At 46.5% G+C, this 20,424-nt stretch overlaps 1 protein-coding gene across 1 annotated transcript; it reads right to left on the reverse strand.

The window, feature by feature from the left end:
- Positions 1-726: 726 nt before the first annotated feature.
- On the reverse strand, positions 727-2,148 carry LOC147973659 (uncharacterized). The gene is made up of 2 exons (XM_087525066.1): positions 1,354-2,148; positions 727-1,284 (listed from the first exon to the last, which is right to left on the reverse strand). Exons 1-2 carry the CDS (start codon positions 1,966-1,968, stop codon positions 1,081-1,083), a joined length of 819 nt encoding a protein of 272 aa, XP_087381192.1. The 5' UTR covers positions 1,969-2,148; the 3' UTR covers positions 727-1,080.
- Between the last annotated feature and the right edge of the window lie 18,276 nt (positions 2,149-20,424).

Here is a 20,424-nt window from a genome sequence, read left to right on the forward strand (position 1 = left end):
AATCAGGAAGTTACCATGCTAATGCACAGATAAACCAATGTAGAAGCACCTCCTGAACACAACTTTCGCCAATTCCACAACAACGACGAAGGGGACACCACGAAGATGGGGGAGGAGCATGAAGCACGAAAAATGACCTGATGCACTAGAAAGGCATCCATGGGGAGGAAAGGATGCCAAATCCTCGTCGATGCCGCAAAAATGGATGATGGGACGTCAACTCGGTCCCTAAGTGTCAAACTTCCACTATTGACTCCACTAACTACCCTCAACAACAACTCAAAGAGCACGAAGACGAAGACCATACACGACCACTGTCCCAACCATCAACGTGTTAAGATCCAATCATAGCCACCTATCATCAAGGAAGAAGCGTGCGGCCACTAGTACCACAACAAAAAGACGCGAATGTCCCTGCACAAATCCTAAGGACACTCCAATAGATGTTGGGATAACCAAAGCTTCGAATGAAGATATAGAGGAAACTTACTCCACGAAGCCCGAGCCAAAGTCATGGGCAATCAAAACCCTTGCTAAAAAAAGTGTACTACTGAATACACATGGAACAAAGGGCTCGCGTTGCCCTGCCTCCCGACGCCGCCCAAGGTAAAGAAACCGGGTGCGCTGGTTTTCGGCCCTCCTTCTCTCTCCTCTATCTAAATTGGTTCTTGGTGGCTACGGGGAGAAAGACATCACAAAATATATTTGAACTCAAAGTCACCAAATCTATCGATAATCATATATTCATATGATGCGATCCATCGTCCCATACATGCGCTTACAAAATCGAGCGGTGTTCGGACGGTGTCATGCGGTGTTCCTACATTTAGCTTGAATCAAACAGATCTAAATTAACCGTGATGCCTACACCTAATTAACCTATCGATTAGCTATGCACACACATGGATGCATCTTATCAGAACCAAAAAAACACAGGGATAGCAGCGGCGGCGCATGCACGACGATTGTTGTCTTCAAAAACCGACAACGACCCCCCGTGCGTGCATGGTCGAGACGCGCACGGTCACGGATGCGCAGCGCGCGCGGTGCTGCCGTGGTCGGAGACTCCGCGTCTGGCAGCTATTGCTCCGGCAGCGACTCGCTGAACCGGGTGAGGTCTCTGATCAGCGGTGCGTTGGACCTCACGGCCTTGTCCTCGGCAATGGCCTCCACCAGGTTCCTCGGCACCAGACACTTGCCCTCCGCCGCCAGCCGCTCTTGCACGCCGCCGCAGGTCAGCAGCGCGTGCATTCGCTCTCTCGCCACGGGCGGTACGATCTTCTCCTGCTGGAATTCAATCAGTTAAGCGCACAAGAACAGAGGAATGTCGCGGCGGTTGCTGCTGATCGTTACCTCGAGGGTGCGCATGAGCGCGAGCACGCCGACCTGGGCCTGGAGGAGCTTCACGTGGCGGCCGGCCTCCTGCAGCATCTCGGCGGTGTTCAGCCTGTGGCCGCCGGGGACCAGGCGCGACAGCTCCGCCGTCTTCTCGCTGATCCGCCTCCGGCGCTCCCTCGCCGCCGCGCTTGGCGCGGTCTGGCCCACGCGCCCGTTGCCCTCGGCTCTCCTCGCGTCCGCTCCGCGCACGAACCCGGCGTGAGGCGTCTGCGGCGGGGGCGGGGGCAGTGGCAGGACGAACTCGGTCGCGAACTCCGGCCTCCATGGCTGGCCATCGACGCCCTCGAAGTCGAGCCACGCGTGGCCGTCGTCGCCGTCGTCGCCGCCGCCGCAGCCGGCTCGCGGCCTCTTGGCGCACGGCTGCAGGTCGTCGACGTCGGCGCCATCGTCGGGGTCGACGGGGCTGAGGTCGAGGAAGCCGTCGATGCCGGCGTCCATGGCGGGGTCGGTCGGGTCGCAGAGGAAGCCGAGGAGCGCGTCGGCGACCTCCGGGTCGGCGGCGGCGTCGAGGTGGTGGGGCAGCGGCGGCGCGGTTGCCAATGGAAATGCCGGGTGGAAGCTCACCGCCATGGACGACGCGCGCGCGCGCGTACTGGAGCGTGGGCGGTCGGTTGCTGTCGCGCGCTGGCTTGCAGCCTACAACCTACTACACGGAGAGGAGAGCGTAACTGAACCGCCTTGGACAGAAGAGGGAACCGTACGCTGTGTGTTAGCAACTGCCGGCAATTAGCGGCGCCGACAGGTGGGCCCTATCCGCCTCGCACGATCCGCACTTCTCCCCGCTCTCTTCGCAACCGCCCTCACCAATTTTCTCGCCACCACCACCGCGCCGTTTCCCCCTCACAAGCGCGCGCCAAAGGCCCAGCCTCGCCACGCACCGCGGCCCAGCTGCACGCAAGGGCGAGAAGGCGGCATCGAGGTGGGCCATGGCCGCGCGCACCCTTCGTTTCCGCCGCCGTGCGGACTGCATCTCTGTTCTCTTTTTTTTTCGTCTCGTGCCCATCCTCCTCCAAGTTTTTTTAATAGAAACTGCACCCTTTACCTTCAATATTCATCGGCATACACATTATATCAGGCGTAGAACCTAGCAGAACATGGCGCCCGGTGGGAAGAGAACTCGGCGCTTTGGCAAGTATATGACCCTCTCCATTATGCTGATGTCCTTCATGAATGAAAAGCACGTCTCAAAACATGTTTCTTCGGTCTTTGAGCTCTCGCAGAGTTGTGACATATCGACAAGGCACTTCAGAATCAATGTTTCTCATCACTTTAATGCGACACGGATGAAATCCAAGTGAAGGTCCACGGCCAGAGCGGGTGCTTCAATGCACGCTCGTGCTTCAAGGGATGTCGGGTCAACAAGCCCCTCCACCACGACAGTGGAGGCGCCCATATATGCGGGATCCTATTTGACGCCCGCAAGCGTCAAAGGACGAGCCTTCGGGGTCTCCACACCTGCTCCCTCTTGCAAACCGCCCCGGCCTCCTGAGCTGCACACCGGTTCTGTCACGACCCCGCGCCGTGCCACCTCCGCTGGCTGCGCCCCCGGCCTCGCGGCCACGAGCTCATCAGAAAACCGCCGGGATGGCGTGCTCGAGTAGCAACACAACTGGCGACGAACAGGATGTGCGATGGCGGGTTTCCTTCGCCGCCGATCTCATCACACGCACAGTCTCCTTCTCCGACGGCGTGCTCACGCTACGGCGAGACGCTCTCCGCCTCGTTCTCTCGGACAGGCGCGGAGTTACGTGGACGCGCGGTTTCTCCGTTCGGGGGAAATCGTCGACATCGGCGAGATTGTTTCCTTCTCGTGTCATTTCGCGAAGATTCGAGATTGACTACCAGCGGCGAGCGCTACGCCGACGAAGGAGGCGCGGGGCGAGGGACGTGGCAATGCGATACACGGGAAGGGCACGGGGCTGCGTGTGCGTGGGCCAAGTCCAGGCGAAACGGACCCAAGCCCCACTCACCGCCCGCCAATGGCGGATGCAAGCCACGTGGGAGCTGATCCGGCCATCCATCCCCATCGGCAGGTGGGAAACACTGGTATAAAGCCCCCGCCTCGCCCAATCCTTGACCTAGAGGAATCATTCTCCCACTTCTGGGCGGCGGAGAAAAACCCTAGATCGAGAAATTAGGAGTCGTTCGAGTGGTGGAAGGGCAAGGTCGGAGGGGATCCCAGATCCTTTGCGGAGGTCGCGACCGCTAAGGTACCACCTCCTCCCATGGCGACCGAGGCGGGGCGCGGGAACCGTGGAGGGGGTGGAGCGGGACATGCGAACCGCGGAGGAGGGCGGCAACCTGGCCGTGGCAATGGCCCTAGGAGGCGACCACAGCAAGTTCTCATGGAAGCGGGACGAGGGAAGCGACCACACCAACTCTACATCCTCCACAATCGCGCCAGCCTCGGAGGGCGCCTCGCGGTGGGACGAGGCGGCGGCGCCCAAGCATCGCGACCAAGACGGCGGGATCTGGGTGCAGAAGGCCAAGGAATCGTCCGAATCTGGCGGCATCTCCACCGGGCATCAATCTGCTTCACCTCGGCGCCACATACAGGGAATACAAAACCCCGCTCAGGTGCCTCCATCCAAAAAAATCCATTGCCTGCCCCATTTGCAAGTCTTATGAACATCCTCCTATTCGATGCCCTCAAGCATATTGTGAAAGATGCGGCAAATTAGGACACCTTGCTTCTGTTTGTACTGAATTTCTGCCATGGGAATGTGTGGCACCGATGTGTGCGTTCCAGGGCAAAGGGCAAGGGTTTTACTATATTCATGACGCTTGCTCTGCCAACCAGCTTAAAGAGAGGGCTAATAACATTGTGGTCACGATTGTAGAGGGAGAAACATCTACTAGACAAATGGAACTTGATTTATCTGCTTACTTAGCTACTGATTGGCGCTGTTCAGCTCATGCAATAGGACCAGGAACCTTTGTAGTGCGCTTTCCTAATCCTCGAGCAGTGGCCCAAATTTGCTATGTGGGGAAATCACTCTTAAAACTAGCGGGGCTGTTATTCATGTTACTAAATGGTCATCTGCTGTTGGGGCTAAAGGGGTTATGGAAATAGCTTGGGTCAAAATTAGCAATATCCCTCTGGACAAAAGGAGTAATAGGAATCTGGCTTATGTTGCCTCGCTGGTGGGTGTTCCTTTGGAAGTAGATGCTGCTACCTTGCACCGTCCGGCATCTGTCAGGGTCCGGATTGGTTGTAGAAATGTGGAGGAGATTCCTACAGTCGCAGAGGCTGTGCTTGGTGATCATTTTTATGATTTCTTTTATGAAGTGGATCAGATTCTGGTGAGGGATCCTAATAGAGAGAAAAAAGTTGTTCAAGCTTTCTCTAATCCTGGTGAAAAAAATATGGAGATGAAAAATTCCTTGCTGTCGACTCCTGGAGCTAACCTGGGTAGTTTTTCCACTGGGCTTGGAGGGAAATCTCCCTGCATTTCCCAGGGGGAAAATAGGACCCTATTTGGGAGTCGCAGGAGAGTTTGGAATCTGATGAGTCACTGCACACGACCTTGTTTTTAGATTCCTTCAATCAGGAGACAATGGATGAAAAAGTAAGAGAACAAAATGAAAATTCTGCTGTTATAAGTATGCAAAAAAACAAAAAATCTTACTCTGATATTGTGAAAAAAAATCAGCAGGTTGAGAAGGTGGTTGGGGAGGCCAAGACGGCCAAAAATAATGAATACAGAGTGGAGTTTCCTGATATGGAGGGGGATATTGAAATGATCCCTGCTCCTCCCCTGGTCACTGAAGAAAATCTTCGGTTCAGTCTGAGGAATGCACATAACAAGATGGAGAGGGTTGACGAAAAGGCCAGGGCAGCTGCAAAAAAGAGGGACATCGAAGGTACTCCTCGAGTCCCCAACTCTTTTGATACGCTATCTAATCCTGAACTTATTCTCAGAGCTGTGAAAATGGGGGTAAACATCCCAGATGTTGATTTTACTAATGTTGATATCATTAGAGAATTAGAAAAATGTAGAAATGTGGAAACTGTTAAGGACAAACAGACTCAACCTGATGTGGGTGGGGGACATTTGGTATTAACTAATGCAAAAGGGGACCAGACTCCTCTTAATATGAACTGGGAGGATAATAGTGATGTGGATAATGATAACTTTGTTGTGGTCCCATCTAGGAAGAAAAGAGAGAGAGAAAGATTAATGTGGTGATAGCTAGACCTTGCACTAGAAGTCAAAAAGGGAGGGGCTTCCTTGCAAAATGTTACCGGTGGATCTACTCTGCTTCCTAGTAGAAACACCAGGCAGGGGGGTGTCAAAAAGAAAAAATGAACGGTATATTTTGGAACTGCAGGGGAGCAGGTAAGAAAGGGATGACTACCTGCTTCGCTGATATAATAAAAGATCATTCCCTGGACTTCCTTGGTATCCAGGAAACTAAGAAGAAGAATTTCACCCCTAAACTCCTTAGAAAAATTGACCCTCTTGATAAGTTCAATTGGAACTGGATCCCTTTGATTGGTAAGTCTCGAGGCATATTGTGTGGGACTAGGAGAGAAACCTTGGAGATTATTTCCTGGTCGGGGGGTGAATTCCTTATGCAGACTACTTGTTGGGGAACGTGGTAATTTCAAAAAATTTCCTACGCACACGCAAGATCATGGTGATGCATAGCAACGAGAGGGGAGAGTGTGATCTACGTACCCTTGTAGACCGACAGCGGAAGCGTTAGCACAACGCGGTTGATGTAGTCATACGTCTTCACGGCCCGATCGATCAAGCACCGAAACTACGGCACCTCCGAGTTCTAGCACACGTTCAGCTCGATGACGATCCCCGGACTCCGATCCAGCAGAGTGTCGAGGAAGAGTTCCGTCAGCACGACGGCGTGGTGACGATCTTGATGTACTACCGTCGCAGGGCTTTGCCGAAGCACCGCTACAATATTATCGAGGACTATGGTGGAAGGGGGCACCGCACACGGTTAAGAATATGATCACACGGATCAACTTGTGTGTCTAGGGGCGCCCCTTGCCCCCGTATATAAAGGATCAAAGGGGGGTGCGGCCGGCCAGGAGGAGGGCGCGCCAGGAGGAGTCCTACTCCCACCGGGAGTAGGATTCCCCCCCCCCCCTTTCCTAGTTGGAATAGGATTCGGGAGGGGAAAGAGGAGAGAGAGAAGAAAGGGGGGCGCCGCCCCCCTCTCCTTGTCCTATTCGGACTAGGGGGGAGGGGCGCACGGCCCAGCCCTGGCCACCTCTCCTCTCTTCCACTAAAGCCCACTAAGGCCCATATACCTCCCGGGGGTTTCGATAACCTCCCGGTACTCCGGTAAAATCCCGATTTCACCCGGAACACTTCCGATATCCAAATATAGGCTTCCAATATATCAATCTTTATGTATTGACCATTTCAAGACTCCTCGTCATGTCCGTGATCACATCCGGGACTCTGAACAAACTTCGGTACATCAAAATGCATAAACTCATAATATAACTGTCATCGAAACCTTAAGCGTGCGGACCCTACGGGTTCGAGAACAATATAGACATGACTGAGACATGTCTCCGGTCAATAACCAATAGCGGAACCTAGATGCTCATATTGGCTCCTACATATTCTACGAAGATCTTTTATCGGTCAGACCGCATAACAACATACGTTGTTCCCTTTGTCATCGGTATGTTACTTGCCCGAGATTTGATTGTCGGTATCTCAATACCTAGTTCAATCTCGTTACCGGCAAGTCTCTTTACTCGTTCCGTAATACATCATCTCACAACTAAATCATTAGTTGCAATGCTTGCAAGGCTTATGTGATGTGCATTACCGAGAGGGCCCAGAGATACCTCTCCGACAATCGGAGTGACAAATCCTAATCTCGAAATACGCCAACCCAACATGTACCTTTGGAGACACCTGTAGAGCTCCTTTATAATCACCCAGTTACGCTGTGACGTTTGGTAGCACACAAAGTGTTCCTCCGGCAAACGGGAGTTGCATAATCTCATAGTCATAGGAACATGTATAAGTCATGAAGAAAGCAATAGCAACATACTAAACGATCGGGTGCTAAGCTAATGGAATGGGTCATGTCAATCACATCATTCTCCTAATGATGTGATCCCGTTAATCAAATAACAACTCTTTTGTTCATGGTTAGGAAACATAACCATCTTCGATTAACGAGCTAGTCAAGTAGAGGCATACTAGTGACACTCTGTTTGTCTATGTATTCACACATGTATTATGTTTCCGGTTAATACAATTCTAGCATGAATAATAAACATTTATCATGATATAAGGAAATAAATAATAACTTTATTATTGCCTCTAGGGCATATTTCCTTCAGTCTCCCACTTGCACTAGAGTCAATAATCTAGTTCACATCGCCATGTGATTCAACACTAAGAGTTCACATCGCCATGTGATTAACACCCATAGTTCACATCGTCATGTGACCTATACCCAAAGGGTTTACTAGAGTCAATAATCTAGTTCACATCATTTATGTGATTAACACCCAAAGAGTACTAAGGTGTGATCATGTTTTGTTTGTGAGATAATTTTAGTCAACGGGTCTGTCACATACAGATCCGTAAGTATTTTGCGAATTCTATGTCTACAATGCTCTGCACGGAGCTACTCTAGCTAATTGCTCCCTCTTTCAATATGTATCTAGATCGAGACTTAGAGTCATCCAGATCTGTGTCAAAACTTGCATCGACGTAACTTTTTACGACGAACCTTTTGTCACCTCCATAATCGAGAAATATTTCCTTATTCCACTAAGGATAATTTTGACCAATGTCCAGTAATCTACTCTTAGATCACTATTGTACTCCCTTGCTTAACACAGTGTAGGGTATACAATAGATCTGGTACACATCATGGCATACTTTATAGAACCTATGGCTGAGGCATAGGGAATGACTTTCATTCTCTTTCTATCTTCTGCCGTGGTCGGGCTTTGAGTCTTACTTAATTTCATACCTTGTAACACAGCCAAGAACTCTTTCTTTGACCGTTCCATTTTTGAACTACTTCAAAATATTGTCAAGGTATGTACTCATTGAAAAAACTTATCAAGCGTCTTGATCTATCTCTATAGATTTTGATGCTTAATATGTTAGCAGCTTCACCGAGGTCTTTCTTTGAAAAACTTCTTTAAAAACACTCCTTTATGCTTTGCAGAATAATTCTACATTATTTCCGATCAACAATATGTCATTCACATATACTTATCAGAAATGTTGTAGTGCTCCCACTCACTTTCTTGTAAATATAGGCTTCACCGCAAGTCTGTATAAAACTATATGCTTTGATCATACTATCAAAGCGTTTATTCCAACTCCGAGAGGCTTGCACCAGTCCATAAATGGATCGCTGGAGCTTGCACACTTTGTTAGCTCCTTTTGGATCGACGAAACCTTCCGGCTGCATCATATACAACTCGTCTTCCAGAAATCCATTCAGGAATGCAGTTTTGACATCCATATGCTGGATTTCATAAAATGCGGCAATTGCTAACATGATTCGGACAGATTTAAGCATAGATACGAGTGAGAAACTCTCATCATAGTCAACACCTTGAACTTGTCGAAAACCTTTTTGCGACAATTCTAGCTTTGTAGATAGTAACACTACTATCAGCGTTCGTCTTCCTCTTGAAGATCCATTTAATCTCAATGGCTCGCCGATCATTGGGCAAGTCAATCAAAGTCCATACTTTGTTCTCATACATGGATCTCATCTCAGATTTCATGGCCTCAAGCCATTTCGTGGAATCTAGGCTCATCATCGCTTCCTCATAGTTCGCAAGTTCGTCATGGTCTAGTAACATGACTTCCAGAACAGGATTACCGTACCACTTTGGTGCGGATCTCACTCTGGTTTACCTATGAGATTCGGTATTAACTTGATCTGAAGTTACATGATCATCATCATTAGTCTTCCTCACTAATTGGTGTAGTAGTCACAGGAACAGATTTCTTGTGATGAACTACTTTTCAATAAGGGAGAAGGTACAATTACCTTATCAAGTTCTACTTTCCTCCCACTCACTTCTTTCAAGAGAAACTCCTTCTCTAAAAAGGATCCATTCTTAGCAACGAATGTCTTGCCTTCGGATCTGTGATAGAAGGTGTACCCAATAGTCTCCTTTAGGTATCCTATGAAGACATATTTCTCCGATTTGGGTTTGAGCTTATCAGGATGAAACTTTTTCGTATAAGTATCACAATCCCAAACTTTAAGAAACGACAACTTTGGTTTCTTGCCAAACCATAGTTCAGATTGTGTCGTCTCAATGGACTTAGATGGTGCCCTTTTAAACGTGAATGCAGTTGTCTTTAATGCATAACCCCAAAACGATAGTGGTAGATCGGTAAGAGACATCATAGATCGCACCATATCTAATAAAGTACGGTTATGATGTTCGGACACACCATTATGCTGTGGTGTTCCAGGTGGCGTGAGTAGTGAAACTATTTCACATTGTTTTAACTGAAGGCCAGACTCGTAACTCAAATATTTTACCTCTGCGATCATATCGTAGAAACTTTTATTTTCTTGTTACGATGTTTCTCCACTTCACTCTGAAATTCTTTGAACTTTTCAAATATTTCACACATGTGTTTCATTAAGTAGATATACCCATATCTGCTCAAATCATCTGTGAAGGTCAGAAAATAATGATACCCGCCATGAGCCTTAACACTCATCGGATCTCATACATCAGTATGTATTATTTCCAATAAGTTAGTTGCTCGCTCCATAGTTCCGGAGAACGGCGTTTTAGTCATCTTGCCCATGAGGCATGGTTCGCAAGCATCAACTGATTCATAATCAAGTGATTCCAAAAACCCATTAGCATGGAGTTTCTTCATGCGCTTTACACCAGTATGACCTAAACGGCTGTGCCACAAATAAGTTGCACTATCATTATTAACTTTGCATCTTTTGGTTTCAATATTATGATTATTTGTATCACTACGATCGAGATCCAACGAACTATTTTCATTGGGTGTGTGACCATATAAGGTTTTATTCATGTAAACAGAACAACAACTTATTCTCTTACTTAAATGAATAACCGTATTACAATAAACATGATCAAATCATATTCATGCTCAACGCAAACACCAAATAACACTTATTCAGGTTCAACACTAATCCCGAAAGTATAGGGAGTGTGCGATGATGATCATATCAATCTTGGAACCACTTCCAACACACATCGTCACTTCACCCTTAACTAGTCTCTGTTCATTCTGCAACTCCCGTTTCGAGTTACTAATCTTAGCAACTGAACTAGTATCAAATACTGAGGGGTTGCTATAAACACTAGTAAAGTACACACCAATAACATGTATATCAAATATACTTATGTTCACTTTGCCATCCTTCTTATCTGTCAATCACTTGGGGTAGTTCCGCTTCCAGTGACCAGTCCCTTTGCAGTAGAAACTCTTAGTCTCAGGCTTAGGACCAGACTTGGGCTTCTTCACTTGAGCGGCAACTTGCTTGCTGTTCTTCTTGAAGTTCCCCTTCTTCCCTCTGCCCTTTTCTTGAAACTAGTGGTCTTGTCTACCATCAACACTTGATATTTTTCTCGATTTCTACCTTTGTCAATTTCCGCATTACGAAGAGCTTAGGAATCGTTTCCGTTATCCCTTGCATATCATAGTTCATCACGAAGTTCTACTAACTTGGTGATGGTGACTAGAGAATTCTGTCAATCACTATCTTATCTGGAAGATTAACTCCCACTTGATTCAAGCGATTGTAGTACTCAGACAATCTGAGCACATGCCCACTAGTTGAGCGATTCTCCTCCATCTTTTAGCTATAGAACTTGTTGGAGACTTCATATCTCTCAACTCGGGTATTTTGCTTGAAATATTAACTTCAACTCCTGGAACATCTCATATGGTCCATGACGTTCAAAACGTCTTTGAAGTCCCGATTCTAAGCCATTAAGCATGGTGCACTAAACTATCAAGTAGTCATCATATTGAGCTAGCCAAACGTTCATAACGTCTGCATCTGCTCCTGCAATAGGTCCGTCACCTAGCGGTGCATCAAGGACATAATTCTTCTGTGCAGCAATGAGGATAAACCTCAGATCACGGATCCAATCCGCATCATTGCTACTAACATCTTTCAACACAATTTTCTCTAGGAACATATCAAAATAAACACAGGGAAGCAACAACACAGGCTATTGATCTACAACATAATTTGCAAAATACTACCAGGACTAAGTTCATGATAAATTTAAGTTCAATTAATCATATTACTTAAGAACTCCCACTTAGATAGACATCCCTCTAATCCTCTAAGTGATTACGTGATCCAAATCAACTAAACCATGTCCGATCATCACGTGAGATGGAGTAGTTTCATTGGTGAACATCACTATGTTGATCATATCTACTATATGATTCACGCTCGACCTTTCGGTCTCCGTGTTCTGAGGCCATATCTGTATATGCTTGGCTCGTCAAGTATAACCTGAGTATTCTGTTGTGCAACTGTTTTGCACCCGTTGTATTTGAACGTAGAGCCTATCACACCCGATCATCACGTGGTGTCTCAGCACGAAGAACTTTCGCAACGGTGCATACTCAGGGAGAACACTTCTTGATAATTAGTGAGAGATCATCTTATAATGCTACCGTCAATCAAAGCAAGATAAGATGCATAAAAGATAAACATCACATGCAATCAATATAAGTGATATGATATGGCCATCATCATCTTGTGCTTGTGATTTCCATCTTCGAAGCACCGTCGTGATCACCATCGTCACCGGCGCGACACCTTGATCTCCATCGTAGCATCGTTGTCGTCTTGCCAATCTTATGCTTCCACGACTATCGCTACCGCTTAGTGATAAAGTAAAGCATTACAGCGTGATTGCATTGCATACAATAAAGCGACAACCATATGGCTCCTGCCAGTTGCCGATAACTCGGTTACAAAACATGATCATCTCATACAATAAAATTTAGCATCATGTCTTGACCATATCACATCACAACATGCCCTACAAAAACAAGTTAGACGTCCTCTACTTTGTTGTTGCAAGTTTTACGTGCCTGCTACGGGCTTAAGCAAGAACCAGTCTTACCTACGCATCAAAACCACAACGATAGTTTGTCAAGTTGATGCTGTTTTAACCTTCGCAAGGACCGGGCGTAGCCACACTCGGTTCAACTAAAATTGGAGAAACTGTCACCTGCTAGCCACCTTTGTGCAAAGCACGTCGGGAGAACCGGTCTCGCGTAAGCGTACGCGTAATGTCGGTCTGGGCCGCTTCGTCCAACAATACCGTCGAACCAAAGTATGACATGCTGGTAAGCAGTATGACTTATATCGCCCACAACTCACTTGTGTTCTACTCGTGCATATAACATCAACACATAAAACCTAGGCTCTGATACCATTGTTGGGGAACGTGGTAATTTCAAAAAATTTCCTACGCACACGCAAGATCATGGTGATGCATAGCAACGAGAGGGCAGAGTGTGATCTACGTACCCTTGTAGACCGACAGCGGAAGCGTTAGCACAACGCGGTTGATGTAGTCGTACGTCTTCACGGCCCGACCGATCAAGCACCGAAACTACGGCACCTCCAAGTTCTAGCACACGTTCAGCTCGATGACGATCCCCGGACTCCGATCCAGCAAAGTGTCGGGGAAGAGTTCCGTCAGCACGACGGCGTGGTGACGATCTTGATGTACGACCGTCGCAGGGCTTCGCCTAAGCACCGCTACAATATTATCGAGGACTATGGTGGAAGGGGGCACCGCACACGGTTAAGAATATGATCACACGGATCAACTTGTGTGTCTAGGGGTGCCCCTTGCCCGCGTATATAAAGGATCAAAGGGGGGGTGCGGCCGGCCAGGAGGAGGGCGCGCCAGGAGGAGTCCTACTCCCACCGGGAGTAGGATTCCCCCCCTTTCCTAGTTGGAATAGGATTCGGGAGGGGAAAGAGGAGAGAGAGAAGAAAGGGGGGCGCCGCCCCCCTCTCCATGTCCTATTCGGACTAGGGGGGGAGGGGCGCGCGGCCCAGCCCTGGCCACCTCTCCTCTCTTCCACTAAAGCCAACTAAGGCCCATATACCTCCCGGGGGGTTCCGGTAACCTCCCGGTGTTGGGGAACGTAGGATAAATTCAAAATTTTCCTGCGTGTCACCAAGATCTATCTATGGAGTCATCTAGCAATGAGGGAGGAGTGCATCTACATACCCTTGTAGATCGCGCGCGGAAGCGTTCAAGAGAACGGGGTTGATGGAGTCGTACTCGTCGTGATCCAAATCACCGATGATCCTAGCGCCGAACGGACGGCACCTCCGCGTTCAACACACGTACGGAGCAGCGACGTCTCCTCCTTCTTGATCCAGCAAGGGGGAGGAGAGGTTGATGGAGATCCAGCAGCACGACGGTGTGGTGGTGGAAGTAGCAGGATTCCAACAAGGCTTCGCCAAGCGCTGCGGGAGGAGGGAGATGTGTCATGGGAGGGAGAGGGAGGCGCCAGGGCTTAGGTGTGGCTGCCCTCCCTTCGCCCCACTATATATAGGGCCAAGGGAGAGGGGGGGCGCAGCCTTGGCCCTTCCTCCAAGGAAGGGTGCAGCCAGGGAGGAGTCCATCCTCCCCAAGGCACCTAGGAGGTGCCTTCCCCCTTTAGGACTCTCCCTTTCCCTTATCTCTTGGCGCATGGGCCTGTTGGGGCTGGTGCCCTTGGCCCATATAGGCCAAGGCGCACACCCCTACAGCCCATGTGCCCCCCCGGGGCAGGTGGACCCCCGGACCCCTTTCGGCACTCCCGGTACAATACTGATAATGCGCGAAACTTTTCCGGCGACCAAAACAAGACTTCCCATATATAAATCTTTACCTCCGGACCATTCCGGAACTCCTCGTGACGTCCGGGATCACATCCGGGACTCCGAACAACTTTCGGGTTACCGCATACTAATATCTCTATAACCCTAGCGTCACCGAACCTTAAGTGTGTAGACCCTACGGGTTCGGGAGACATGCAGACATGACCGAGATGACTCTCCGGTCAATAACCAACAGCGGGATCTGGATACCCATGTTGGTTCCCACATGTTCCACGATGATCTCATCTGATGAACCACGATGTCAAGGACTTAATCAATCCCGTATACAATTCCCTTTGCCTATCGGTACGATACTTGCCCGAGATTCGATCGTCGGTATCCCGATACCTTGTTCAATCTCGTTACCGGCAAGTCTCTTTACTCGTTCCGTAACACATCATCCCGTGATCAACTCTTTGATCACATTGTGCACATTATGATGATGTCCTACCGAGTGGGCCCAGAGATACCTCTCCGTTTACACGGAGTGACAAATCCCAGTCTCGATTCGTGCCAACCCAACAGACACTTTTGGAGATACCTGTAGTGTACCTTTATAGCCACCCAGTTACGTTGTGACGTTTGGCACACCCAAAGCACTCCTACGGTATTCGGGAGTTGCACAATCTCATGGTCTAAGGAAATGATACTTGACATTAGAAAAGCTTTAACATACGAACTACATGATCTTGTGCTAGGCTTAGGATTGGGTCTTTGTCAATCATATCATTCTCCTAATGATGTGATCCCGTTATCAATGACATCCAATGTCCATGGTCAGGAAACCGTAACCATCTATTGATCAACGAGCTAGTCAACTAGAGGCTTACTAGGGACATGGTGTTGTCTATGTATCCACACATGTATATGAGTTTCCTATCAATACAATTCTAGCATGGATAATAAACGATTATCATGAACAAGGAAATATAATAATAACTAATTTATTATTGCCTCTAGGGCATATTTCCAACAGTCTCCCACTTGCACTAGAGTCAATAATCCAGTTCACATCGATATGTGATTAACACTCAAGGTCACATCCCCATGTGACTAACACCCAAAGAGTTTACTAGGGTCAATAATCTAGTTCACATTACCATGTGATTAACACTCGATGAGTTCTGGGTTTGAACATGTTATGCTTGTGAGAGATGTTATAGTCAACGGGTCTGAATCTTTCAGATCCGTATGTACTTCTCAAATCTCTATGTCATCTTGTAGATGCAGCTACTACGCTATATTTGGAGCCATTTCAAATAACTGTTCTACTTGGAGCTATTCTAAATTGTTGCTCCATTATACGTATCCGGTATCTCTACTCATAGCTATCCGGATAGGTGTTAAGCTTGCATCGACGTAACTCTTTACGTCGAACTCTTTATCACCTCCATAACCGAGAAACATATCCTTATTCCTCTAAGGATAATTTAGACCGCTATCTGGTGATCTACTCCTAGATTACCTTTGTACCCTCTTGCCAGATATGTGGCAAGGCACACATCAGGTGCGGTACTCAGCATGGCATACCGTATAGAGCCTATGACAAAAGCATAGGGGACGACATTCGTCCTTTCTCTTTCTTCTGCCGTGGTCGAGCTTTAAGTCTTAACTTCATACCTTACAACTCAGGCAAGTACTCCTTCTTTGACTGATCCATCTTGAACCCCTTCAAGATCATGTCAAGGTATGTGCTCATTTGAAAGTACCATTAAGCGTTTTGATCTATCCTTATAGATCTTGATGCTCAATGTTCAAGTAGCTTAATCCAGGCTTTCCATTGAAAAACACTTTCCAAATAACCCTATATGCTTTCTAGAAATTCTACATCATTTCTGATCAATAATATGTCAACAACATATACTCATCAGAAATTCTATAGTGCTCCCACTCACTTCTTTGGAAATACAAGTTTCTCATAAACTTTGTATAAACCCAAAATCTTTGATCATCTCATCAAAGCGTACATTCCAACTCCAAGATGCTTACTCCAGTCCTTAGAAGGATTGCTGGAGCTTTGCATACTTATTAGCATCTTTCAGGATTGACAAAACCTTCCGGTTGTATCACATACAACCTTTCCTCAAGAAAATCGTCGAGGAAACAATGTTTTGACATCCTATCTGCAAGATTTCATAAATAATGCAGTAATCGCTAATATAATTCCAACAGACTCTTAGCATCGCTACGAGTGAGAAAGTCTCATCGTAGTCAACTCCTTGAACTTGTCGGAAAACATCTTAACGACAAGTCGAGCTTTCTTAATGGTGATACTTACCATCATTGTCCGTCTTCCTTTTAAAATCCATATGTACCTAACAGCCTTACGACCATCAAGTAGTTCTCCCAAAGTCTACACTTTGTTTTCATACATAGATCCTATCTCGGATTTTATGGCCTCGAGCCATTTATCGGAATCCGGGCCCATCATCGCTTCTCCATGGCTCGTAGGTTCATTGTTGTCTAGCAACATGACTTTCCAAGACAGGATCACGTACCACTCTGAAGTAGTACGCATCCTTGTCATCCCACGAGGTTTGGTAGTGACTTGATCTGAAGTTTCATGATCACTATCATAAGCTTCCACTTCAATTGGTGTAGGTGCCACAGGAACAACTTCCTGTGGCCTGCCACACACTAGTTGAAGAGACGGTTCAATAACCTCATCAAGTCTCCACCATCCTCCCACTCAATTCTTTCGAGAGAAACTTTTCCTCGAGAAAGGACCCGATTCTAGAAACAATCCCTTATTGCTTTCGGATCCGAGACAGGAGGTATACCCAACTGTTTTGGGTGTCCTATGAAGATGCATTTATCCGCTTTGGGTTCGAGTTTATCAGCCTGAAACTTTTTCACATAAGCGTCGCAGCCCAAACTTTTAAGAAATGACAGCTTAGGTTTCTCTAAACCATAGTTCATACGGTGTCATCTCATCAGAATTACGTGGTGCCCTATTTAAAGTGAATGTGGTTGTCTCTAATGCCTAACCCATAAACTATCGTGGTAGTTCGATAAGAGACATCATGGGATGCATCATATCCAATAGGGTGCAGTTATGATGTTCGGACACACCATCACATTATGGTGTTCCAGGCTGTATTAGTTGTGAAACAATTTCCACAATGTCTTAATTCTGTGCCAAACTCGTATTTCAAATATTCATCTCTATGATCATATCATAGATATTTTATCCTCTTGTCACGACGATCTTTCAACTTCACCCTGAAATTACTTGAACCTTTCAATAATTCAGACTCGTGATTTATCAAGTAAATGTACTCAACATCTACTCAAATCATCTGTGAAGTAAGAACATAACGATATCCACTACACGCCTCAGCACTCATTGGACTGCACACATCAAAATGTATTTCTTCCAACAAGTTGCTTTCTAGTTCCATTTTACTGAAAACGAGGCTTTCAGTCATCTTGCCCATGTGGTATGATTTGCATGTCTCAAGTGATTCAAAATCAAGTGAGTCCAAACGGTCCATTTGCATGGAGTTTCTTCATGCATATACACCAATAGACATGGTTCGCATGTCTCAAACCTTTCAAAACAAGTAAGCCCAAAGATCCATCAACATGGAGCTTCTTCATGCGTTTTATACCGATATGACTTACGTGGCAGTGCCACAAGTAGGTGGTACTATCATTACTATCTTTTGGCATGAACATGTGTATCACTACGATCGAGATTCAATAAACCATTCATTTCAGGTGTAAGACCATTGAAGGTATTATTCAAATAAACAGAGTAACCATTATTCTCCTTAAATGAATAACCGTATTGCGACAGACATAATCCAATCATGTCTATGCTCAACGCAAACACCAATCTCGATGGTAGAGGGAGCGTACGATATTTGATCAACCTTGGAAATACTTCCAACACATATTGTCATCTCACATTTAGCTAGTCTTCGTTTATTCCGTAGCTTTTATTTCGAGTTACTAACACTTAGCAACCGAACCGGTATCTAATACCATGGTGCTACTAGGAGTACTAGTAAAGTACACATTAACATAATGTATATCCAATATACTTCTATCGACAGCCTTCTCATCTACCAAGTATCTAGGGTAATTCTTCTCCAGTGGCTGTTCCCCTTATTACAGAAGCACTTAGTCTCGGGTTTGGGTTCAACCTTGGCTTTCTTCACTAGAGTAGCAGCTGATTTGCCGTTTCATGAAGCATCCCTTTTTGCCCTTGCCCTCCTTGAAACTAGTGGTTTCACAAACCATCAACAATTGATGCTCCTTCTTGATTTCTACTTTTGTGGTGTCAAACATCGCGAATATCTCAAGGATCATCATATATGTCCCCGATACATTATAGTTCATCACGAAGCTCTAGCAGCTTGGTGGTAATGACTTCGGAGAAACATCAGTATCTCATTTGGAAGATCAACTCCCACTTGATTCAAATGATTGTTGTACTCAGACAATCTGAGCACAAGCTCAACAATTGAGCTTTTCTCCCTTAGTTTGCAGGCTAAGAAAATCGTCGGAGGTCTTATACCTCTTGACGTGGGCACGAGCCTGAAATCCCAATTTCAGCCCTCGAAACATCTCATATGTTTCGCGACGTTTCAAAACGTCTTCGGTGCCTCAACTCTAAACCGTTTAACTAAACTATCACGTAGTTATCAAAATGTGTATGTCAGATGTTCACAACATCCACAGACAACGTTCGAGGTTCAGCACACTGAGCGGTGCATTAAGGACATAAGCCTTCTATGAAGCAATGAGGACAATCCTCAGTTTACGGACCTAGTCCGCATAATTGCTACTATCAACTTTCAACTAAATTTTCTCTAGGAACATAACTAAACAGTAGAACTGAAGTGCGAGCTACGACATAATTTGCGAAGACCTTTTGACTATGTTCAGGATAATTAAGTTCATCTTATGAACTCCCACTCAGATTGACATCCCTCTAGTCATCTAAGTGATTACATGATCCGAGTCAACTAGGCCGTGTCCGATCATCACGTGAGACGGACTAGTCAACATCGGTGAACATCTTCATGTTGATCGTATCTTCTATACGACTCATGCTCGACCTTTCGGTCTCTTGTGTTCCGAGGCCATGTCTGTACATGCTAGGCTCGTCAAGTTAACCTAAGTGTTTCGCATGTGTTCCGAGGCCATGTCTGTACATGCTAGGCTCGTCAACACCCGTTGTATTCGAATGTAAGAATCTATCACACCCGATCATCACGTGGTGCTTCGAAACGACGAACTTTCGCAACGGTGCACAGTTAGGGGGAACACTTTCTTGAAATTATTATGAGGGATCATCTTATTTACTGCCGTCGTTCTAAGTAAACAAGGTGCATAAACATGATAAACATCACATGCAATCAAATAGTGACATGATATGGCCAATATCATATTGCTCCTTTTGATCTTCATCTTCGGGGCTCCATGATCATCATCGTCACCGGCATGACACCATGATCTCCATCATCATGATCTCCATCATCGTGTCTCCATGAAGTTGCCTCGCCAACTATTACTTCTACTACTACAGCTAACGGTTAGCAATAAACTAAAGTAATTACATGACATTTATGTTGACACACAGGTCATAAATAAATTAAGACAACTCCTATGGCTCCTGCCGGTTGTCATACTCATCGACATGCAACTCGTGATTCCTATTACAAGAACATGATCATCTCATACATCACATATATCATTCATCACATCCTTTTGGCCATATCACATCACATAGCATACCCTGCAAAAACAAGTTAGACGTCCTCTAATTGTTGTTTGCATGTTTTACGTGGCTGCTATGGGTTTCTAGCAAGAACGTTTCTTACCTATGCAAAAACCACAACGTGATATGCCAATTGCTATTTACCCTTCATAAGGACCCTTTTCATCGAATCCGATCCGACTAAAGTGGGAGAGACAGACACCCGCCAGCCACCTTATGCAACTAGTGCATGTTAGTCGGTGGAACCGGTCTCACGTAAGCGTACGTGTAAGGTTGGTCCGGGCCGCTTCATCCCACAATGTCGCCGAATCAAGATTGGACTAGTAACGGTAAGCATATTGAACAAAATCAACGCCCACAACTACTTTGTGTTCTACTCGTGCATAGAATCTACGCAATAGACCTAGCTCATGATGCCACTG

Source organism: Triticum urartu, chromosome 5A (assembly GCF_056163025.1).
Source record: "Triticum urartu cultivar PI428250 chromosome 5A, HENAU_Tu73, whole genome shotgun sequence".
Taxonomy (NCBI): Eukaryota; Viridiplantae; Streptophyta; class Magnoliopsida; order Poales; family Poaceae; genus Triticum; species Triticum urartu.